Source organism: Petaurus breviceps, unplaced genomic scaffold (genome assembly GCF_028583685.1).
Source record: "Petaurus breviceps papuanus isolate PSGF00001 unplaced genomic scaffold, PetGlider_PUasm1.0 175, whole genome shotgun sequence".
Lineage (NCBI taxonomy): Eukaryota > Metazoa > Chordata > Mammalia > Diprotodontia > Petauridae > Petaurus > Petaurus breviceps.
The window spans coordinates 24,689,484-24,714,550 of NW_027185764.1; the positions used below are offsets into that span (position 1 = coordinate 24,689,484).

The 25,067-nt window shown below is 38.7% G+C and overlaps 1 protein-coding gene across 5 annotated transcripts in view; it reads right to left on the bottom strand.

Annotated features, from left to right (window-relative positions):
* Positions 1 to 25,067, bottom strand: part of LOC138158746 (transmembrane protein 180-like) — a 72,624-nt gene that overhangs the window by 12,262 nt on the left and 35,295 nt on the right. For 3 of the 5 annotated variants that reach the window (XM_069084930.1, XM_069084928.1, XM_069084927.1), the window contains exons 6-7: positions 24,921 to 25,064; positions 11,080 to 12,996 (exon numbers count right to left, since the gene is read on the bottom strand). In XM_069084930.1, the coding sequence (XP_068941031.1) occupies positions 12,831 to 12,996; positions 24,921 to 25,064 (310 nt within the window). In that variant the 3' untranslated portion in view covers positions 11,080 to 12,830. Of the gene's footprint in view, positions 1 to 11,079; positions 12,997 to 24,920; positions 25,065 to 25,067 lie in introns of those variants that run through there. The other 2 variants (XR_011167718.1, XM_069084931.1) reach the window with 1 other exon arrangement.

Consider the following 25,067-nt stretch of genomic DNA (forward strand, 5'->3'; position numbering starts at 1 on the left):
TCAATGATTCTTTCACATACAGCATCTGGTGAAAGACCATGCTGTACCCTCTGAGGTCATATGGCCCTGAGAAATAGGCCTCAGAACTAGGCCTTTTTGTTTGTTCTTTTCAATTCTAGGTGAAGGGAGGGGAGTCTTTGACCCTGGATTTTTTGGAATGTTGGGATAATGGGCCACAGGAATCTGGGGGTTGGAATCCAGGACAGGCCTGGTAGCTAACCCAGCGTTGATATCTGAGAAGCAAGAAGCAACCTGTGGGAGTGACCTTCAAGACCCCAGCCAGTGACAGCTGAGACAAGGACTCATCTAGCATGAATATGAACTTGGTGAGACCACAGTTACGTAGGTACTGAGCTAAGATTTTGGTACTGTTCCCCCAGAGATGGAGGCAGTTTTGAAAGCAAATGCCCCTTGAGGTGCTGGGGGTTGGGTGGGGAAATATTTTACGTTTGTGTTGCTATATCTTTGAAATAAATATTCCTTTGTAAATGCTAATTGTACATATTCCTTTGTAAATTACTAAACTGTTGTGCTAGTCACTGGCCCCTAAGCATGGGGAATGTGTGTGTGTGTGTGTGTGTGTGTGTGTGTGTGTGATATCTCTGGTAGGGGTTCAAGTCAATGTATTTGACTTATTACAGAAAAACATCCTACTCCCTAATGGTTACTCTGAAAATCCAAAGAGGCAGATGTAGCAGCCTTGCTCTGAGAGAACTAGAACATACATATTACATATAAAAAGAAAGGTTTTCATATGAAATAATCCAAAATACTTTAACCAATTTATACATATATGTATATATATGTGTCTGTTTAGGTCTCTCTCACCTCATCTCTCTCTGTTTTTTTTCTTTCTCCGTTTCTGTCTCTCTTTCCCTCTATCTCTTTTGAGAGAGAGAGAGATATGGATGGATATAGACATAAAGATACCTATTTATATTTCTATCTGGTCTAAAACCAGGACTATGGATTTACCTTGGCTTCATTCGTGAAGACTTCTCACACAACCTTTTTGGCATATACTCCCATCAAAGGTTTCCTCTGGGAAGTTCAAAATTTGGCATGTGTCTGAGCTACTACAGCAAAGGTAAAAGATTATCATCCCCATGCAAGCACTAAGGCCAACATAACATTGAATATAGGACAAATTTTATTTAACCTAACTAAAAAATAAAACAACTCTTTACCCTTTATGTAGGCCTTTGTTTCCCTTAGGGGATTATATAACTTCTAAACTCACCCTTCTGGTAGTCCCTCATTCCTTAGGAAGTCTTCAGTGGGCCTCCAGTTTCCTCAGGGACATACACATTCCTCCAGATGAAGGTGATACTTCACTTGCAAGGAAGAACACTCATGACTACCAGAGAGTTGACTCTTTTCTCCCAGCTGACACATAATTTAGTGTACAAGTGAAGGGAGAGGTCTGGTTTTATTCCATCATATAATGGCTCTGATCTTTGGTGGTCCTTGGCACTGGGACTCCTGCTTGGTCCAGGAACTCCTCTGCTTGGACCCAAAACCATTGTTTGGGGAATGGCTAAACAAATTGCAGTACCTGACTATAACTGATGTCCTTCTCTTTTGCTTCCTTTTACCTTTTTCTAAGAACTCTGGACTGCCAAACCCCATCAAGGCGACCAGGTGGGAACACTGACTATTGATGCAATTTGGATGAGCTATGCGTCATCAATTACATGTCTTCCAATGAGACAGAAGACTACTAAGCCTTACTATCTACCTTGCCACTCTCTGGGCCACCCCATTTGCCCTGCTCCCACAGCCTCCAGATTCCTGGGCACTGTCATCTGAACTTCTGGTGTACCCTTTAGAACCCCTGGTCCTTTCCATCTGCATCACAACTACACCTTAGGACATCTGTCCTGCAGCCAAACTTTTTAATATGCATTATCTTCCCCAATTAGAGTATGAGCTCCTTGAGAGCAGGAACTATCTCCTTTTTTAAAAAAAAAAGCATAACCCCACCACAGTGTTTGGCATATAGTAAGCACTTAATAAATGCTTTTTCATTCATTCATTCATCTATTGTTGTGCTGTAAGAAACAATAAACATAATGAATATAAATACAGAGAAGTATGGAAAGAGAAATGAATTGATACAAAGTAAACAGAACCAGAAAATATACACAATAACTACAGCAATGTCAATGGAAAGAATGACAACAACAAAATAATTAAAATTGAATTCTCTGAAATAATAATGCTCAATCTGGGCCCCAAAGAAGACATATGAGGGGCGGCTAGGTGGCGCAGTGAATAGAGCACAGGCCCAGGAGTCAGGAGGACCTGAGTTCAAATCCAGCTTCAGACACTTAACACAGAACCTAGCCATGTGACCTTGGGCAAGTCACTTAATCCCAATTGCCCTACCTTCTCCCCTCCAAAAAGAAAAAAGATTTAAAAAAAAAGAAGACATATGAGAAGGTACCTCTTTCTTCACAGAGATAAGAGGCTAGAGGTGTGGAACATTAAAGTTAATTTCAGGCTTTTTTGATGTGTCAGCTTTCCTGAATTTTCTTTTTTTTTTTCATTGTTATAAGGAGTGTCTTGGGGAGTTGGGGAAGAGAGGAGCGTCACTGAGAAATATATGTGATATAAAAACAAAAATATTAATAATTTTTAAAATGTTTTGATTTTATTTACTTAATTCTATTGGTCTAAGGAAGGCAGGTTTCTTGGCCAAGGTTACATAAATAGTAAGTCTACTGCATATATAAGGTACTTCACTAGGTGATGGGGTTAATTCAAATAACATTTTAGAGTTAGGTTTTTTGGAGGTTTTTGCCCTGTAAAGTTGTCCCATACCCAACATTCTTTTTTTTTTTTTTGGAGGTGGGAAGACAATGCAACTGGGGTTAAGTGACTTGCCCAAGGTCACACAGCTAGTTGTGTCAAGTGTGTAAGGTCACATTTGAACTCAGGTCCTCCTGACTTCAGGGCCAGTACTCTGTTTGCTGTGCCATCTAGTTGCCCCTATTCAACATTCTTCCTAAATTTTTGTCCCTACTTGGTTTGGGTTGTGAAAGTTGATGAGATCAGAAATTCATATTTTAAAGGGTAGCTAGGTGGCACAGTGAATAGAGCACTGGCCCTGGAGTCAGGAGCACCTCATTTCAAATCTGGACTCAGACACTTAACACAAAAACTACCTGTGTGACCTTTGGCAAGTCACTTAAACCCCAATTGCCCTCCAAAAAGCAAAAAAAAAAAATTCATATTTTAAAAAGCTACCAAATCTAATTTTAGGATAATTAATTTTTAGTACTCAAAGTGTTTCTCAGCAATGCTTTACATATGATTTCTATTGGCAATAGAAGCTGGTGGGATTTGTGCTAAATGAATATTCTTTCCTTAGGTAATAGGATTCGGATACTTTCTCCCATTTTTGGTCAGGAACCTCAACTGTAGTTATGGTTTGTTGTTTATGGATACTGAACAGGCTGTTTTCCCTCCAGGAAAAAAAAATTACAGCCAAAATGATAAATGACATTGAGGCCAAATTTGCTATTTTCCAAAAAGACATCTGTTTGCTATGTGTAAACAGCTGGCAAATGGCTTCAGGTTAGTTACATGAAGCTCTGCAGTTTCACAAGGAGACATATATGAAGGGTAATTTTCACCACATCTACCAAGCTCATCATAACAAACCTTAGAAAAATTTAAGCTATCCCTGTAGGATTTTAGAATACAATGGGGTCCTTTTAGAACATTCTACCCACTGTTAGATGCATGTGCTGGAATTTCTCCATTTTTCTACCCTAAGTAGCAACATGTACAATAGGAATATTTTCATTCTCAACCACATCATATTTCAAGTCAACAAGCATTTATTAAGTGCCTTGATGTGCATGGCCCTATGCTAGGCACTGGAAATACAAAAACTAAAACTAAACCAGTAAGGAATTTACATGCCTCTGGGTTCATAAGACCTTAGACTTAGAGCTAGAATGTATCTCAGGGGAGATCTCTTCCAACACTTCCATTTTACAAATAAGGAAACAAAGATCCAGGGAAGTTAAATGACTTTCCCAAGGTTGCATAAGTGGTGACAGAATCCCTATTTGAACTTCGGTCCTTTGACTCAAATTCAGTGTTCTTTACACCAGCATTTCTCAGACTTTTTGGTCTCAGGACCACTTTATTTATACTCTTAAAAATGACTGAAGACACCCAAAAGCTTTTGTTTATGAGGGTCATAGCTATTGTGATGTACTGTACTAGATACAAACTGACAGAATTCTAAAATAATTATTAACTCATTTAAAAATAACAATAGACTATCACACATTAACATAAATGAAAATTTTCATGTAAAATAACTTTTTCAAAACAAAAAACTAGTGAGAAGAGTGGAATTGTTTTACATATTTTTTGGAAATCTTTTATGTCTGGTTTAATAGAAAACAGCTGGATTCTTATAGCTGCTTCTGCATTCAATCTGTTGGAATATATTAAGAAAATCTAGCCTCACACAGCTCTGTAGTTGGAAAAGGAAGAGTATTTTAATAAGGCAGATAACTCCATAGTATTATTATGATAATAGTTTTAACTTTGGGGATATCTTGAAAGGGTATTGGGGACCCCTGAGGATACTCAGACCACACTTTTAGAATAGCTGTTTTATACTACAGCAGAACTGCCTCACAAAACATCATAGAAACATATGATACGTAAAGAAAAGATAATTTGAGAAGGGAGATTACACTAACTGCTATGGAAATCATAACAGGCTTTCTGAAGGAAGTGACATGAGTTGAGCTGTGATGAAAGCCAGGGATTCTAAGAAGCAGAGGTGAAGAGGGAATGAATGCATATCAAAAATGGGGACAGCCTGTGCAAAGTCATGAAATTAAATTAAATGTTTAGTTTGGGGAAAAGCTAGCAGTCCAACTAGGCTGTATTGTAGAAAGAATTAAAAAGTAATGCTAAAAAAATTGTGTAAAAGGAGGTTGGAGTTAAGTTGTAGAGAAGGTAAGCTCCTTGAGGGCAGGAAGAGATTTTTTTTTTTGTCTCTCTCCTAGTCTAACAGAGTGCCTGGGGCACAATAGGTTATTGAATTGAATGGGGTGTTCCAAATTCTAGTCTAAGTAGTTGGTATTTAATCCTAGGGGCAGCTAAGTGACAAAGTGGACTGGAGTCTGGAAGACCTGAGTTCAAATCTAGCCTCAGATACTTACTAACTGTGTGGCCCTGGGCAAATCACTTAATTCCATTTGCCCCAGTTCCCTCATCTGTAAAATGAACTGGAAAAGGAAATTGCAAACCACTCCAGTATCTTTGCCAAGAAAATCCCAAATGTGATCAACAAAGAATTGGACACTACTAACCAACATTTAACCCTAGAGGCAATAAAGAGATCCTGAAGAAAGTGACATGAACATACCTGTGCTTATAAAGCTTATTCTGGTCACAGTACAGAAATCGACTGGAGAAGAGAGAACTTGAAAAACCTGAAACAGGGAGACCAATTAGGTAGCTTCTGCAATACTGAGATGACAAGGGCCTGAATGAAAGTGCAGGTGGAAAGAAGGGGAAGATGTTGAGAAGAAAGGGAGAGATGTTGAGTTGTAATTGATTGAATATAGGGAGTAAAGGAGAAGGAAAAGACAAGGATATATATTGGCATTTTCCATAGAAGCAGAAGGGGGAGGGAATAAGTTCTATTTCAGACAACACGCTGAAGGGACAACCAGGTAGAGGATGTCTAACAAGCAGGTGGTTATGCGGAATTGGAACTCACAACAGAGATTAGGACTGAATGTTTAGATTTTGGAAGGGAAAACTGGAACACATAGAAACTTATAAGATTATCAGGAAAAAGAGAAGACTAGGTAGTGTTGGAGGATGGCAATAGGCTATACAGGAACTCTGATCCTTATCAAAGACCAGAATGCCTGCGATTCAGTCTGGAAAAGAATTCAGTAGGCCCAAGCACTCTTGAAGTCAGGATTGTAAAAGTTTATTGTATGCTTTACAGCAGGTGAGGGTCCTTAGGGGACCTGCAAACTTAAAGAAGACATAGGCATAGTTTTTAAGGAGTTTAGGTAGTAAATTGTGTCAATTATGCTAACTAGGTAAGGGTAGGATTAGGGAGGAGTTAGGGAGTGGTCAGTGCTTAAAGGAACACAAACTTTTAATGTCAACTCCGAAGGCTTATTGCCCATAATTCACTGGGAAACAGCCCAAGGGAGGGCTACCTGGAGGTGTGGTTTTAGCCTGCAACTGTCACTAAGTCAGCTAAGCCGTCAAAATCTGACTGAGAAGTGCCTAGTCTACCACCCATCAGTGTCATGTTTGACAAGATGGATGTTGGGAACCAAGGCTAACGGAGACTCAGTATGTGTATAATTGGCTAAGGAGTTAACCTATAGATAGTGCTTTGAAGGATTCGTGGGTGTAGCTGACCACTTCCTAAGCTAAAATGTTTATAGATGGTTTAATGAAGGATTCATAGGTGTAGTTTGTTATTGTTCCAAGCAGAGATAAACAATTCAAGGGTTGTTGCTGGGCAGAGTGCTGGCAGGGGGAAGGGGCAGAGTTAATGCTCTGAGGTTAGGGAGGGGGAAATGTGATTTTACAGACTGGTTTTACAAATTGATTTTACAAACTGATATTACAAATTGAGTTTACAAATTGATTTTACAGACATAGATCCCAAGCACCCCATCAGTAGTACAATAGATAGGGTACTGGGTCTTAAGTAAGGAAGACCTGAATTCAAATCCAGCCTCAGACACAGTGGCTGTGTGATGCTGGCCAAGTTACTTAAACTTCTATTTGCCTCAGCTTCTTCAACTATAAGGTGGGGATAATAATAGCACCTACCTTACAGGGTTGTTGTGAGTCTCACATGAGATAATATTTGTAAAATGCTTAGACAGGGGCAGCTATGTGGTGCAGTAAACAGAGCACCAGCCCTCGAGTCAGGAGGAGCTGAGTTCAAATCCAGTCTCAGACACTTAACACTTACTAGCTGTGTGACCTTGGGCAAGTTAGGGTTGGGGGGGGGGGAGGGGGGGATGGAGGGGATGGGTTAGAGTTAGGGTTAGGGTTAAGATTAGAGCCAGGAGGCAGAGGTTAGGGTTAGAGTTAACCCAATTGCCCTGACTTCCCACCTCCAAAAAGACCAAAAAAAAAAAAATTAGCATAGTGCCTGGTACACAGTAAGTACTTATTGATTCTCATTTCCTCCCTCCCACGAAAGGGCCTTGGGAAACAATCCATTTTTAGTGGGTGAGAGTTGGATGATTATCTGGCAAAGGAACTCAGAGAGTGTTCAAATAGGCAGGAGGAGAAACAGGAGAGGGCAGTGTCAAAGAACCTAAGGGAGAGAATGGTAGACAGAAGTAAGGTCAAAAACTGGAGAGCTCAACCAAGATGAGAAATGAGAGAAAGATCAAAAGATTTAGTGGCTGAAATCATTGGTAATCTTTGAGATAGGCTTTAGTTGACCAGTACAAAGTATGGGATGATATATTGAAGGGATGGAGGGGTAAGTGAAGGTTTTATAAGGACAGAGGTGGTTTTAGCATGTTTATAGGCAGAAGAGAAGACAACCAATGGATAAGAAGAGACTGAAGATGAAAGAAAGGGCATTTTCTCAGAAACAGGAGGGGACAAGATCCAAGGGTATAGGTTAGAGGGGTTGCCCTTGGCAAGAAGAAGAGTGCCCTCTTCCCTAGAGACTAGAGCAAAGGAGGAATGAGGAATGACACTGAAGAGTTTTGATATGCAAAGACAGCCTCCATCTTCTCATACAAATAGAAGGCAAAGTCTTCTGCTGAGAGAGAATCAGGAGAAGGTGGGATGGGGGCTTGAGAGAGAAGAAAAAGTTTGGAATAGTGTGATAGAATAAATCACGGAAAAATAAAAGATGCTGCCATGAAGCCTTGAGTAAGATTGATTTGTAGTGGATCTAGTCAATATTATTGTGTAAATTATTTTCTCAAGAAATATTTAGCATAGGAGGTGTGTGTGTGTGACAGACTGGGTGAAGGGGTAATCAGAATGCATGCCATCTTAGGGGGGGGAGGGGAGAGATGGAGAGAAAATTTGGAACTCAAAATCTTGTGGAAATGAATGAATAAATGTTGAAAACAAAAAATAAATTAATAATAATTTAAAAAAACCAAACAAACAGCCCTGAAGAGAGACAGAGAAAAATATTTTTAGCATATGCTTGAAGCAGAGAAAGCAGTCAGTGCAGGGTATCAAGTTGGAGTTTGATGGGGAGTAAGTGGTAATTGGACAAAGGAGACGGCTGAAATGGGCCATAATAGAGTTGAGATTAAAGAGGGAAGAAAGGGATATATACCTGTGGGAGTGAAGGGATAGGAAGTCAAAGAGTAAGAGGCATGAGGCAGAAAGAGTGATGGTAGGATCAGTTATAATCGAAAAAAAAGAATTTTAGAGCTCAAGACCACTGAGGTGGCATGGGTATAAAAAGGAGAAATTTGAAGAATGAATGAAAGAGAAAGGATTTAAATTCCTATTAAGTGCCAGGCACTGCGCTAGGTACTGGGGCTACAAATACAAGTGTGAGACTCACTCTGCCTTCAAGGTGCTTATGTTTTAAGTGTGAGAGACAACACATATTGGAAGGAGAATGGTAGCCAAGGAAAAGAGTTTTGATCTGGGAAGGGAAAGGGAGTAGGGAATAGGGCAGCCAACTTCTCCACTGTCTATGTTAATATTAATCTACTAGACTGGTTCATTTCCTTTTCCAGTATATCCTTGATAATGTTTTATATGTCACTACTCACATAAAAATCACTGCTAAAAAAAAATCACTGCTGGAAATATATTATAGTAGTTACTCATTTCTACCATGTTTCTTTCCTATTGACCTCCTATAATTTTGTTTTTTTGCAGTAATAAAGTTCCCTGATTCATAATCATATAGTATCACCATGAGGTTATTGATGTTAAAAATGTTTTCCAGGAAACTAACAGTCTTCTTCTATGATCAATGGCCAAATAAGAAAAATTGGCCTAGCCACCCACACTGGAAAAACAAAGTAGACCTAGATCAGGCATTTCCTAGATGATAAGAATCCTGAAGGGATCGTCAATGTGAAATATTTTCAAAGGAAAGAGTTCTGGGAATGAAAACTGTGGATAAAAATATTTCTACCCCAAGTTCTAGTACTGGCTTCTGTTTAAAATGAGAAGTTGACAACAGGAAAACAAAGGTTATGATAATATAAAACAACTAATCATCTGCATGCTATCACAGAGATGAATGTTTTTGATAAGCAGTTTGCACAAATGTCTACCCTTTTGATAAGGCAGTACTTATTAAATGGTATATAACCAATGAGAATAACAGCCACAGAGGTGATGACCCCCTATTCCTTCTATAGAAGCTTCGTATGGGGAGCACATATGTAATCAGGATCTTTGCTTGTAACAGCTTATGTAAACTGCTACAAGTTAATTGGTTAATAAATATCAAATTTTCAAGATAAGCCAAGGGTAGGAGGAGAAGTGTGTCCTATGCTACAACATCTCCTTTAGGAGTGGCTAGATGGTGCAGTGAATAGAGCACTGGCTCTGGAGTCAGAAGGACCTGAGTTAAAATCCAGCCTCAGACATTTAACACAAATACTAGCTGTGTGACCTTGGGCAAGTCACTTAACCCCAATTGCTCTACCTTCCCCTCTCCAAAATGCAAAAAACAAAAAACAAAAAAAACCTTGTATCTACTTTAATAAAATAATAAAAGATAGTTTACCTGTCAGATATATAGAGAAGGAAATAATTTATGACCAAACAAGAGATTGAAAACATTATGAAATGCAAAATGGATAACTTTGACTACATTAAATTAAAAAGGTTTTGCACAAAGTCAATGCAACCAAAATTAGAAGGGAAGCAGGAAGCTGAGAAACAATTTTTACAGCCAGTGTCTCTGATAAAGGCCTCATTTCTAAAATATATAGAGAACTGAAACAAGTTTACAAGAATACAAATCATTCCCCAACTGATAAATGGTCAAAGGATGAACAGGCAGTTATCAGATAAAGAACTTTAAAAAGTTCTTTAAAAAGTTATCTATAGTCATATGAAAAAATGCTCTAAATCACTATTGATTAGAGAAATGCAAATCAAAACAACTCTGAGGTACCACCTCACACCCATTAGATTATCTAATATGACAGAAAAGGAAAATGATAAATTTTGGAGATGTCGGAAAATTGGAACACTAATGCATTGCTGGTGGAGTTGTGAACTGATCCAACCATGCTGGAGAACAATTTGGAGCTATACCTAAAGGCTAAAATTTGTGCATGCCCTTTGACCCAGTAATACCACTTCTAGGTCTGCATCCCAAAGAAATAAAAAAGGGAAAAAGACTCACACGTACAAAAATATTTGTAGTAGCTCTTTTTGTGGTGGCAAAGAATTAGAAATTGAGGGGATGCCCACCAATTGGGGACTATCTGAACAAGTTGTGGTATATGAATGTAATGGAATGCTATTGTTCTATAAGAAATGAAGAGCAGGCAGACTTCAGAAAAACCTTTAAAAACTTAGGTGAAACTGATCCTAAGTGAAGTGAGCAGAACTAGGAAAACACTGTACACAGTAACAGAAACACTGTTCAAAGAACTTTGATAGACTTAGCTCTTGTCAGCAATACAATGATCTGAGACAATTCCAAAAGACTTGCGATGGAAAATGCTATCCACATCCAGAGCAAGAACTATGGAGTTTGAATGCAGATTGAAGCCTACTATTTTCTTTTTTTTCTCTTTATTGTGGTTTTTCCCTTTTGTTCTGAATCTTCCTTCACAACATGACTAATGTGGAAATGTGTTTAATATGATTGCATATGTATAGCCTATATCAGATGACATGCCATCTTGGGAAGGGACCAGGGAAGGAAGGGGAAAACTTTGGAACTCAAAATCTTATAAAAGTGAATGCAGAAAACTAAAAATAAAATTTAAAAATGTAATCCCAACCAACACCAAACACCTTTATGAATTTAAAAAAATAATACAACATATCAGGAAAAGAGGACAAAAGAACACCAAAGAAACCACACAGAAAGAATAATGAAATTAGCTGGATTTATTATTACTAAACATCATAAAGAAGGATGACCTAGAAAAAGAACAATTCAATCTTTCTAAGTAATGTTATTTTTAAAAATTTCATGTTAGAGAAATTAATTTAATTCTTTTAAAGATAGTACTAGCAAGGCAGAAGGCACTTAGTTCCGTATTACATATATGCTCTTTTAAAAACACAATTTAAGAATCTCAAGAAATTTCTCAGCAAAAGGAATTTTTCTTCTAAGAAAATTCTGATCTCTGTAACACATAAAATATGCAGAAAGCCTGAATTGTTTCACATTTCCTGAGTGTGCCAGGAACAAAACAAACCTTTCTCTGCCTAGTAAGTTCATTCAATGTAAACAGAGAAAACAGCAGTATTTTGTATAACAAATATGTAAGTGTAAGGTACTCTCTGTGTTAAGACTTCCTACGAAAATAAAATAAATAGTTATAAGGTTAATGTAACCCTCATTTGATTGATATTCCACAGTATCCCAGATTCATTAAGTTTATTCTGTTGGGCTTATATTATTCAAGTAGTAATAACAATTCACATTCAGGTAATCATTAATAGTTCATAATGTGCTTTTCCTCAAAATAACCTTAACTGAGCAAGTGTGCATTTTTCAAAACTTCAATGTAAAAAATACAAAGCAAACTTCATTTACATTCAGGCAAACACACCAACAAAACGGTTGCTAGTGAGGCTGCTTTAGCAAAATATTCAAAGTTCATAGCATCTACGTATGGGAAAGAGAACCTACTATCAATTGTAGGTCCATGACTTCTGCCACAGTAGGAGTGTCCCTGATGGCTTATTGAAACACTACATATGAAATAAGATGGACTATTAAAAAAAAAACCCAGATAATTTCAATTAAGTAAAGTCTGTGTCCTTAATCCCTCATTCCAAAGATAAAATGGAGGACAAGAGTCTACTTGGAGGAAAGTGAACTTACTATCTCCATTTTTAGTTGTGCTCATGGGGCTCTAGGGCTCACAGAAGTAAATCTAGCTGGTTTCACAGATTCTGATTTAAAGGCAAATTCGACAGACTAAAGAGAATAGAAGTACCCTTATTTTTGCACACCATCTTTTACCTCAAGTCTTAGACACTGTTGGGCCACACTAAAATCTGAGAAGCACATGAATCCTCTGTTCTGGTCCCTAAACTTTCAAAGGTCCACCAACTTGCTAAGAAACCTGCTGATCATAGCACAGTAAGTTTTATAGCAAATCCAAATGCATAGGTAGGTATCTCTCCAGATTGAAGAAACAATCAACTTCTAAAAATCAGTTCAGAATACTATAGTGCCAGAGAATCTAGAAGTAAGGTGTACAGCCAGGTACTGCTCTGGGGACTCCCGTCCACCCATAGAGAATTCATCTAACCAATTCATGCAGCAATTTCATTACCTAGAGCTACAGGCTATACTGAGAATATAAGACATTATGAGAACTTTAATATGATAATCTACAGCCACCAGAGGCAGGTTGTTATTTAATAACAAACTAAATTTAGTCCCATAATCAAGGGAGACAAAAGAGCCGTTAACGTTGTTTTTAACAGATAAGAGGGAACAATGAACTGTTTTTCCTTCTGGCATAGTATAAATTCAATATAAAAAATACAAAAGTTATAGAAGTTCTGATTTTCATTCTTTCTCAATGGAGAGAAGGAGAGAAGGCAGATTTTTGTCAACTGAAAAAATCTTTCATCAAAAAAATACAAAATCCTCAAGCCACATTTTACTTCCATGATAGAATATGATCTTGTTGGGAGGTCACTGCCCAGTTTGAGTGATGACTACTCCTGATAGAGAAGGGAGTCCAAGCCAGAATCTGGATTATCGTGATGCAAAGGGGAACCAGACAAATCAAGCTGAACATTGCATCATGGAGACCTGTTAATAAACTAGAGAAAGGAGAGAAAACAGTTAGGTTTCTATTTCAGTAACAGTTTTTCCTATGGATTCAATGCTTTTTAGCAAATTGTAAGATCAGAGATTATTAAAGCTAGAAGAAAATTTAGAGATAATCTGGTCCAATCCCTGCACTGAGTCCCTGAGTCCTGAGATTGACTTTTTCTAAATTTCCTGGTTTGTGGCAAAACTGGGACATGAACCAAGGTCTGACTCCCAGTTTTTTCCATAATACTATGCTTGGACTCTTCACTAATTTAATCCATTTAGAAGTATATATGGATCAACTAACAATATTTTATATGGATAATATGTATAACATTTCACACATGTGATTATGATCTAGAAGTGTTTAAAGGTGCTCTTCCAAACTGAGTCTCACAAAACATTGCACTAATTGGAGAGAAATAGAAGTCATAATAAGTTCCCTGGGCTCTGGGAGACCCAAGACTTCCAACTACCATAAGGTGACAGCAATGCCACCTGCCATGAAGACCAGGTAGTTGTGGGTTATTCAGAGACTTTGAGAGCCTTGGGCCCAGGGGAGGCCTTAAACCGTCTATCAATCAGTCACCTTCATGAGCCCCCTCCTTCTTGTCCACTGGTACCCTGGCTGGACCCATTTCTCAATGCTTAGTGTACTCAACCCCCTTTTTACTCTTCCCATCTCATTAATATTAGACTCACAAGTATCAAGGAACAAATACTCCAATTCCAAATCCTAGGTATTTGCTCCTTCCTGGCCATCTGCTTCAAGCCTACCTTGCTAATGTCCTCTCCAGATCTGCCTGGCCCTTCCACTGTGTCCTCTGGAACTCCTGGTCTATAATTAACAATCTCCCCTTTACTTTAGATCTCCTCCTCTTTCCTGGTACTCACAGAGACCTCGCACTCCCTTTCCTTCCCCAATGCCATGACACTCCATCCCTGATCAGCCTTTCCAGTACTGGTTACACCCATTCTCACATCACTGGTGCCAGTGGAGGAATTGGAATATTCCTTGCTCTCCATCATCACTTCTAGACCCTCTATCTAACTGTCACCATTCAACTTTCCTCCTTTGAAATTCATGATATACAAATTTATTATCCAATCCAGATCCCATTGGACATTATATACTTGTCTCCTGGTTTTTCTCCATCCTTTCCCAATGAGTTCAGTCTCAGTCTCCTTTCCATTAACAGTTACCCCCCATACTAGAGGACTCTGACATACATGTTGGTGTTCCCTCAGATGTCTTCACTTCTCAGTTCTTCCTATGAGTTTCCTCAGTTTCCCATGACTTACTCCTCCATTCCATGCCCTCCTGATATCACTACCATGAGCTTCTCCATTTTCGTCTCTGATGAAGACGCAGCCTTTCTTCTTGTCAAGGCCAGCTCCCAACAAGTATTTTGCTCTTGTGCCTTCCTATCTTGCACAGCAGACTGCTCCACTATCATCCCTTCTCTCTCCCAATTTATGTCCTGCTGCCTATGTTGTTTAGTTGTTTTAGTTGTACCCAACTCTTTGCGACCCCATTTGGGGTCTCCTTGGCAAAGACACTGGAGTGGTTTGCCATTTCTCTCTCTAGCTCATTTTATAGATGAGAAAACTGAGGCAAACAGGGTTAACTGACTTGACTAGGGTCACACAGCTAATAAGTATCTGAGGCCAGATCTGAACTCAGGAAGATGAGTCTTCCTGGCTTCAGGCCTGGCACTCTACCCACTGCACCACCCAGCTATCCTGCACCTATAAACAAGGCCAAATCAGGACAGTTAGGTGGCACAGTGAATAGAGCACCAGCCCTGTAGTCAGGAGGACCTGAGTTCAAATTCGGCCTCAAACACTTGACACACTTACTCGCTGTGTGACCTTGGGCAAGTCACTTAACCCCAACTGCCTTGCCTTCCTCCCTCCAAAACCAAAAACAAACAACAAAAAAAGTCTGTAGAACTTCAGGTGAACTTGGAAGTAAATTGAACACCTAGTATGTGCTAGGCACTATGCTAGGTTCTGAAGACACAAGTATAAAGAATAAAATGGTCCCTACTCACAATGAGTTTACATTCCACAAAGGGACATAGAGTTTTTGTTGTCTGCTAACATGATGGCTTCTATTTTGTTAGATGCTAAGGTTTTCATAAAAGATTTTTATTCTTCATTTGGTGTGTTTGCTAATGGTTGAGTTTATAATTTTAAAAAGAAATATAGTACCCACTATTTTAGTTTAAATAGAGAATATTTAAAAGGTCCACATCTAATTTATTTACAAACTGATGATCTAGTTAATAAATAACAGGCATTGACTGTTTTTGTTGACTGCATTGTTAATTAGACTTTTCATCAAAGGATACATTGGCTGGGGGGAAGAGAGAAAGTAAAAGTGTAATCAGTTGATTTTGCCACATCTCAGCAGGTACATTTAAGCTCAAAGGCTAAACTGATCTTAGGTGCTCTTGTATCTCCATGAGGCTGATGGATTTCCTTTCTATTTTTAAATTTTTGTTGATAGCTTTTGTTGTCATATCAATTTCATTCTGACTATACCCTCCCCTGCTTCTACCACCCAATAAGCAATATTTACAACAAATATTTAAAAAGATTAAAAAAGCAATTCAAGTAAGACCAACCCATATATGAACCATCTATCTAACAGTATGTTCAAAATATTACATATCAGTAGTCACCCACCTCTACAAAGATGGAGAGAGACAATTTTATTTTCTCAATTGTGTGGGGCCAAGCTTAGTCATTATAGACTTAAGGTCCCTGCCCCTTCCAGAGACCAATGAAAATATGAGGTTCTCTTGGGGCTGGGAAGAGTGATAAGAACTCATCCTCAACCCCTATCTGCCGGAGATGATAGAACTTAACCTTGAAGACAGTGAAGAATGGAAGCAGTTTTGCCACAACAGCATCCTAGCTGGCGTCCCTTAGACACTTTTTTAAGTGCCAGGCTGATCTTCAGGCTGAGCTGCCAAGCTTCCCTTTTCTGGTTAAGCAAGCCAGAGGCACTTCTAGGCATAAAAGGGAAAGGCCAAATGCTGATATTGTCCAAGGCCCACTCTCCTCTAATTTGCTTTCATCTATTGCCTTGCTATTGCTCATTCCAACAGAGACTAAGGCAAAGGACAGCCCTTTCTGGCTCAGATTGAATAGTCAGCATACACAACTATTATCCCTTTAAGTGGTATTTTGGATCTCCTGGTATGCATCTGAAATTGTATTAAGCCTAGATAGCTATAGAATCTGTGTTAAGTCTGGTTAGTTGAATTTATGAGGGGAGATTTAAAAGAAGAGGCAATCTAGAAGGAAGGACATCTAAATTACTAAGGGTTTGTAAAACCCCTGTGAAGTCTGCTAACACAAACAGGCTGGGGGTTCTGAGTCACACATTTAGTTTAACTGAGAGAGATAACAATCCCCAGGAGCCATGCTTAATAAACACAAAGTACAGCAGCCCCTTGGGCCCAATCCCAATAACATCCAGGTAAGAGGGGTGGCCAGGTGGCTCAGCGAGTAAGATCACTGGCCCCAGAGTTGGGATGACCTGGGGATCAAATCCGGGCTCTGATACTTAGTACCACACCCAGAAATAACTGGCCGTGTAACCTTGAGCAAGTTACTTAACCCCAATCACTTAAAAAAAAATGAATAATAAATTATAATAACATAAAGTAAATTGGCATCTACTGAATATATCAAAGGTTTCCCATGAGTTCACTGAGATGACAGAAATATAATGTATGGCATAAAAACCCAGTAATTCAGCCAGTTGTAATAGAACATTTTTCTGCATTGGTACAAAGGCCAAATGTAGAATACTATTTGGGCTGCAAAGAGGAGGTAATTCATGTAATTAGATTTTCACACTACTTCTGGAGAGTACTCTGACAGTATCTTGACCCAGTTATTCCATAATTAGGAATATATTCTAAAGCCATACACTTTTCCTTGTGATTTCTTCCTCCTTCTGAAGCCAAAAGTAGGATGATCCAGACTGAATTATATGTATAGTCTTCAAAGGTGACGGCAGATAAGTACTGCCTGATTTCCTTTGAATATGGCTGGTTGCTGACTACTGTAATATTGTACTTCAATCTGTCACTCTAACACAAAGACCTGCCTACGATCAGGAAACTAACCATTTCTCAGCTCTATGCTAGTTCCATAGCTGCTATCACCTTTTTGCCCCTACAAGGCCTGCTAATGCCTGAGGTGATGAGGGACAGCCAGACAAATGGACACATAGGCAGACATACAGAGATACACACAAAGACAGAGAAATGAGGGTCAGTTTGATCTAGACCAGAATGGCGCTGCCACTCCAATTCTGAACTTTTAACTTGGAATCACAGACTCATCCCCTCTTATCACAGGAAGGAATGGATTCATTGACTGCAGGATGGTTCTGATGGCAGCCAGTCATTTATTTTCCAGTGTAAAAAGCACAAGTCCTCTCTGCAGGTTCTTGCTCATTAGCACAAGTCTACTTTTATCCTTACCTGTTTCCATAAGTTAAGAATAGATGGATGAGGGGCGGCCAGGTGGCTCAGCGAGTAAGAGCATCGGCTCCAGTGTCGGGATGACCTGGGATCGAATTTGGGCTCAGATACTTAGCACCACACCCAGAAATAACTGGCCATGTAACCTTGAGCAAGTTACTTAACCCTGATTGCTTAAAAAATAAAATAAAATAAAATAAAATAAAATAAAATAAAAGAACAGATGGATGAACTAATTATCGGGGCCTCTGCAAAAGCCAAACATGCCAAAAGACTAATGGAAACGAAAAGTTTACATCATTACAATGATTTCTCAATTCCATAAATGAAATATTTTAATCAAAGGGAAAACTATAAACAAATGACTATTGGCTGTGAATCACACAATTACTACAATATGTGTTTAGGCAAAAAAAAAAAAAGGCTTATGGTTTCTGCTTGAGGTACCTTTATGCATCATCTAAGTATTTAGTTAGTAGCAAGAAGCCCATTATTTGTTGTCATTCTCTGCTTATTAGCTGATTCCAGTTACAGGAATACCCAGAAATTGAACTCCAGCTGCCAATGGTTCCTCTCAGTGAGCTTTTTAATCTCTAAGAACAGGTTTGCCTTTTCCTCTTTTTTTTCCATGGTAACAGAGCACAGGAACACCTGTGACAATTTTCCAGAGGAAAAGGCCCCACTGCGCACAAGGACAGCAGTGCAAAAGGAGAATGAGTCATTAGATCTGAATTCAAGGGCAAGAAAGGGGTGGGTACTCAAATGAATAGGGCAATCAGGTAGCTACCATTTTGTCATATAAAATCCAATCTTCTCAGGCTTATGTTATTATTACTGAACTCACTAACCAATTCAATTTCAGTCTCCCCACAGAATAAGTTTTTTCCTACAACTTTAATAAATCACTTGATGCAGTCAGTATGGGCTCCATTTCTTTTCAGGGGTCTCCTTTATTTTCATATTTTCTTATTTGGAGGGGAGGCCTTCATATATTTTTATTTATTTATTTATTTTTAAAGCAATCAGGGTTAAGTAACTTGCTCAAGGTTACACGGCCAGTTATTTTTGGGTGTGGTGCTGAGTGTCTGAGCCCAGGATTCGATCTCCAGGTCATCCTGACACTGGAGCCGGTGCTCTTACTCGCTGTGCATATATTTTTAAAAAGTTATTTTCCCCTCTCTCTTTACCTTCCTCTCACTGGAATGGGAATGATTGCATTGATGCATTTTCTTTTTATTTTTTAGAATGCTTACCTCTTGATTCTACTGTAATACTCTAAATCTACCTTCAAACCATATCTGTCTAATCCTTGGATAGAAATGCTTTCCTTAATCCTGCTTAGCTTTATAATTCCACAATATCTCCCTAATTATCACAGTATCTTTTCCCCTCATTTTTTTCATGATGTTCTATTTTTCATAAAAATCTACCTTCATGCAACAATAGTCTCAGTCACCACCATCCACATAATGTCTCTCATCATGCTTCTCCTTCATCAGTTATAGATTTAGTCCTGGAACATAATGTTTAGATGCATACTGATTAAGTCTCAATTCTTATCAAAACCTTCATAACTATACTAATTCATCATTTTGGGGAATGTTTGAAAACAGGATATGCATTTCTCAAGGTCAAGCAAAAATTTGCTCTTTTCTAGAATTATTCACCATTCTTCTCACTTCTCTGATAAGAAGTTTTCAGCAATAATCACCATCACCCCAGGCTAAGGAAGTGGCTCCCTAAAAGTCTTGGTGATTTTCATAGCAGAAACAGGTGTCCCTGGCAAAGAAGTTATGCTTCTGTCATACTGGTCCCTTCTTCACTAGTATGTTCCGTTTAGGACTCTGAAAATGTATGGGCCCTGAACCATGTCCCCCTCAAACTTTCCTTGAACTTTTCCACATGGCCAATTCTCTGGTGTTCATCTGAGACATTGACCCATTCCAGTAATCCTTTCATTGTGTCCAAATGGCAGACCTCCAGTCCTTAATTCCATCTAGACCCCTTCCTCATGGTCCAGGTCTCTGGCTTTGCCTGGGGTACCAGGCCCTTTCCCATACTTCTCAATTACCTCCCAGTCACCCTGGACTACTTGGCCACTCCTAGATCACATCCAGATCTTCTCTGTTCTTCTGTATATAAGGTCCATCTTGCCTCCATTAAAATGCTCAGATTCCTTAAGAGTCTGGCCAATGGCTCAGATTCAGTCTGGCCCCACTGGTCAGTAGAAACATTATAGTAGGGTGGATTCTTAAAATCTTGCCCACCCTGACCAGTGTTCTGGTGTTCTAATAAACCTTACCTCTGACTAAGAGAAGGCTTGAACTGAATTCATCGAGGTAGAACCTGCATTGCTTGCCCTTGAATTTCGGGGTTCAAGCACCCTTAGAGCTCAACATCTCCATTTTGGAAGTAGAGCTCAGTATGGCTATATTTTAGTCCTTGTCCAGTTGTGTTTCTGACTCTAGGAACTTTGCCACCATACCCCTATACAGGTAATATGGGCATATACTTCTTTCCTTCCACCCATTATAATGTAAACTCCTTGAGGGCTGACTTTCTTTGTGTCTTAATTTGTATCCCCTAGCACTTAGCACAGTGCCTGGCATATAGTAAACTCTTATAAATTCCTGTTACCCAGTAATACTGTAATGATGATCAACTATTAAAGACTTAGCTATTCTGATCAAGACAATGATCCAAAACAATTACAAAGAACCTCTGATGAAAAGTACTATCACCCTCCGGAGAGGGAACTGATGAACTCTGAATGCAGACTGAAGCAGACTTTTAAATTTTCTTTTCCTCGTTATATTTTTTTCTGTTTTGTTTTGCAACATGGCTAATATGAAAATATGTTTTGCGTGACTTCATATTTACAACTGATATAAAATTGCTTGCTTTCTCAGTAAGGGTGGAAGGGTAAGAGAGAGGGAGAGAATCTGGAACTCAAAATTTTAAAAAACGAATGCTAAATTTATATGTAATTGGGAAATACTTAACAAAATAAATTAAAATTTTTTTTTTGTCTTTTTGTCTCTAAGAGAACACAAGAGCAATTGGGGTTAAGTGACTTGCTCAAGGTCACACAGCTAGTAAGTGTTAAGTGTCTGAGGTCAAATTTGAACTCAGGAAGATGAGTCATCTGACCCCAGGGCCAGCACTCCATTGCACCACTTAGCTGCCTCTCCAAGTGTATCTGGATCAAGCAAACCATAGAAATCAAACTATGTTTTTTACAGGGAGCACATAGCATCATTTGAAAAGGGTTCAGAAAAATGTACAAAATAATGTATAATGATAATGACTTTTGTTGAACATCATGATAAACAGAGACACTAAAAAGATTTCAGCTTTCTGAAATAAGCCTAATTTTATAAACCAAAAATCTCTCTTGTTTTCTGTTTTTTAAGGAAAAACAATCTTTTCTTTGATAAATTAGGATAAGAGAAAAACAGTTTATGAAAAATGAAAAAGCATTTATTAAGAGCTATGTGCTAAACACTGTGCTAAGTGCTATGGATACAAAAACAAAAGTCAACATGGTCTTTACTTTCAAGAAGCACCTTCTAATGAGGAAAGATAACACATGCTGGAGTTCTGGCAAGGAAGGGAGCATTTGGTCTGGAAAGTTACTGGGATTGTGAGTAGACCCATATGAAGTAGACTAATATATACATGGACTTCTAGTAGTAGTGAGAGTATTGGTTTCATCATGGTTCCAGTACTGAAAAAGGGAGGTGGAGAAGTGGGCAGAGGAGGGCTTTAAGAAGGAAGAGGAAACACAGCAGGAACATACAACCTACAACCCAAGTTAGAGAAGAGAAAAAGAATTCACAAGCTCCAACTCAGTTAGGAGTAAGAGTGGGGGCTGTTCCACTACACAGGGCAAGGAAAAAGGAAAAAGAGTCATACAATTCTCTGTCTGACCCTCTGTTCTCCAATTAGATCTCCCTATGAGGTAGGTTAAAGACAAAGGTGAAAATGTGTTGACTATTCCCAAGACAACAGGGAATAAGGTTAAGTGGGGAGAGAGCCCTTTCTGGCTGAGACTGAACAGTCAGTATATAAAACTATTAACTCTTTAAGACAATATATTTTGATAACTGCATTCCAATATAATTGTTTTCCTTTGTAATCCTATGTATTTTATTTTGTGCGTTTAAAAAAATTATTCTGAGAAGGGGCTCATAGGCTTCACTGGATTGCCAGAAGAGACCAAGACAGAAAAAAAAAAGGAGATTAAGTCTCACGAAAAGGCAGTACTCAGTGTCATTCTCCAAAGAAGTGTCCATGAAGAGCAGCAGGTGGGCTGGAATTTAGCCTACCTGATCTTCTAGGCTAAGAAGCTGGAAGTTGCTCCTCTACCAGCATGGTGGTGTGGCAGAGGAACAAGGAACGATGAATTGGGAGGCAGAGAGCGTGGCAGTACTCAGGACAGTTTGGTTAGCAGTAGAAGAAAAGGGAGCCTCCAGAGATGATGGCTGCAGAAGACAGGCCAACAGCAGCAGCAGCAGGAGGGCACAGGGGACACTGGGACACAGAGCTGTGAGAAGTCAGGCAGAGGAGGTTTTCCTAAACATGATGCAAAGCCCATAGCACTGCAGCCCCTACCTACCTCAGAACATGAGCTTTCTGAGGAGTTTCCCTTCCCCATCAGTTTGTGAGTGTGGGAAACTATTCATGTGTAAAAAGGGACAAAGAATGAAACTACAGCAGGATCCCCTTGGTTATTTGCTGTGCTATTCTGTTCTAATTAAATGCTTTGCTATTTAATTTATGGTTCTTGCCTGTTCCTATTATTCACTAGGTGAGTACTACAGAGGTACTACAGAGGGGGCTCAAGCCTTGTCACCTTGATAGGGAACTTGTGAAATCTGATTCCAGAGGTGAGTAAGATACCCATTACACATGCATTTGTTCTCCAAAAGAGGGAGTATTTTTCTTTTGTAAGACAAAGCTCCAATGTCCTCTCAAAGGTTAAGAATATGAAAAAAATTAAGCGGAACAAATAAAAAAACACAATTCAAAAATACAGTACAATAAACCACATAGCTCAGGAATGAAATCCACTATAGCCAAATACAGTACACAAGAGAAGTTCTTTTCTTCCTAGGTAACCTGATCTTTACCACTGAATAAAACAGTGAATTACACCTTAATAAGAAACACACCATTAAATAAATAGCAGAGTGTTCTCCAGTTATTACAGAGGCTGTTGCTGCAATAAATCTCTATGGAGATCACTTGTTTTCAGTGAATAGTTCTTAAACTGATTTTAATGATTAGCTATATAAAATTAAACACCAAGATCACTTTCATTACATAAAGACTAAGCCTTAAGGTTATTTTCAATTATATTAGGCTATTTACTCTAGAGCATTTCCTTGGATAAAGTTCAATACAGTATTGTTTATTGTGTCATTTGGAGATAAATCACTTTCCAAACTGTTCTTACAAGTATAATTTTGGAGAACTTTTACTATGAAACACTCAGATAAAAGAGAAAAAGCAATTTAAGTACCACACCGTGATCTTTGTTTGAGCCTATGTTAAAACAACAGATTAAGTTTTCACATAAGTTTATTCCCTGATGAATGCATTCTATTTTATTTAGGTTGCATATCCATAGAATATATTCTACAAATATTAATTTGTGGCACTTAAAAAAAATACTGATCTCAGTTTCCTCCCTCTTCCCCATTCCAACGCATACTGAAAAACAAAATGAACTGGGCCGGGATAAAAATATGCACTGAGTTCCAGTGTTCTATATTAAGTTATATTTCATAAACCTAAAATATCACTTCTTTAAATTACTGTAATATTTAGCATCTAAATTACAAGCAGAGGTGGCTAGGTGGTACAGTAAACAGAGCACCAGCCCTGGAGTCAGGAGGACCTGAGTTCAAATCTGACCTCAGACACTTAATACAAAAACTAGCTGTGTAACTTTGGCCAAGTCACTTAACCCCAATTGCCTTGCCTTCCCTCTCCAAAAAGAAAAATGAAATTGTACTGTTTTTCTATGGTTCAATGAGATAAGAATGGATTTTATAGCCATTCTTAGTCCATTGCGCCATTGTGGTCACATAGGCCTGGGTGGGGAGAGGGATAGTTTTCTAACCCCTGAACTTGATCCCCACTGATAAAATGGAGAGAAATTACACTCTGGCTTTCTTGCTCAGTACCTAGATCTGAAGATCTATGATGACCTACCACATAGTATAGGGGGGCAGCTAGAAACCAAGTCCTATTATCACTAGGAAGTAAACAGAAATCACTAAATTTAGAACAAATGTTTTTCATATGATCACAATGATCTGTCCACTGCGACAATGCCTCCTACTGGTGTCAAGAGATACAGCTCTTATATAGTGACAGCTCTCAAAAACAGGCCAGTAAAGGGCAACACCCTCAAGCTGCAGTTGTATAAATTATAGTGGCAAAACAATAAAAGTATATGCAAGGATGATGTGAATTATTTATATTTGTGTATTTTTCTAAGTAATTTTGCCATGGAGTATTTTAAAGCACTTTATGGACCTCATGCTAGATCATTTTCAGAAATACATTACCCATCTGGGCCACTGGTAAACCAAATGTTAAATTACTCCAGGGCACTAAATGGCAGAGCAATATAACTAGCAATTCTAGCAGTCACTCTGCCCCCACCACTCACCCCCCCCCAAGAAAAAACTCACCAAGAGTATGAAACAGGAAAAGTTCCCTGAAATGAACCTTTAAAAATTAATTCAGTTGATTTACATCAATTCATCTAAGTTTTTCCAGGTTTTTCTGAAAGCATCTAGTTCATCATTTCTTGTAGCACAATAACATTCCAACACAATTATACACCACAAATTGTTCAGTTATTCCCCAACTGATTGGCATCCCCTTAATTTCCAATTCCTTGTCCCCAGAAAAGAGTTGCTATAAATATCTGGGCATAGTTCCAAATTATTCTACATAATGGTTGAATCAGTTCACAACTCCACCAACAGTACATTAGTATCCCAATTTTCCCATATCCCCTCCAACATTTGTCATTTTTCTGTGATTTTATTGGTGAAATGAACTCTGGAGTGAGGAAACTACCAATGCTTCATGACAACTGTCCTATAACTTATAATGTTAGAGTTGCCTGGGACACTGAGAGGCTAAAGGAGTTTCCCAGGGTAACACAGCAAATACAAGCCAGAGTTAAGACTTAAACCCAGGTTATCCTGACTCTGAAGTGGCTTTCATTCCACTAAGACTAGAGTCACATTTCAATGTATGTCAGGTAGGACTTGAACCCAAATCATCCTAACTCTGGGGTGGCTCTCTATCTATTAAGCCACAATGCCTCCCATAAATGTTTGTTGAAGTGAACACAAATGCACACAATTTCCTCACTCCTTCTTCATAATTTTAAGATACTTTACCTGGGATCAATCTGTATGGACTTCCTGTTTAACTGCTCATATCCGAACTGGTTTAACACAGTAACTATAACCATAGGAGCTAAAGACTGGGCAGGTTTGGTAAACAAAGCATTGGTCCCAAAAACCATCGAGGAAAGGGGTGATCTG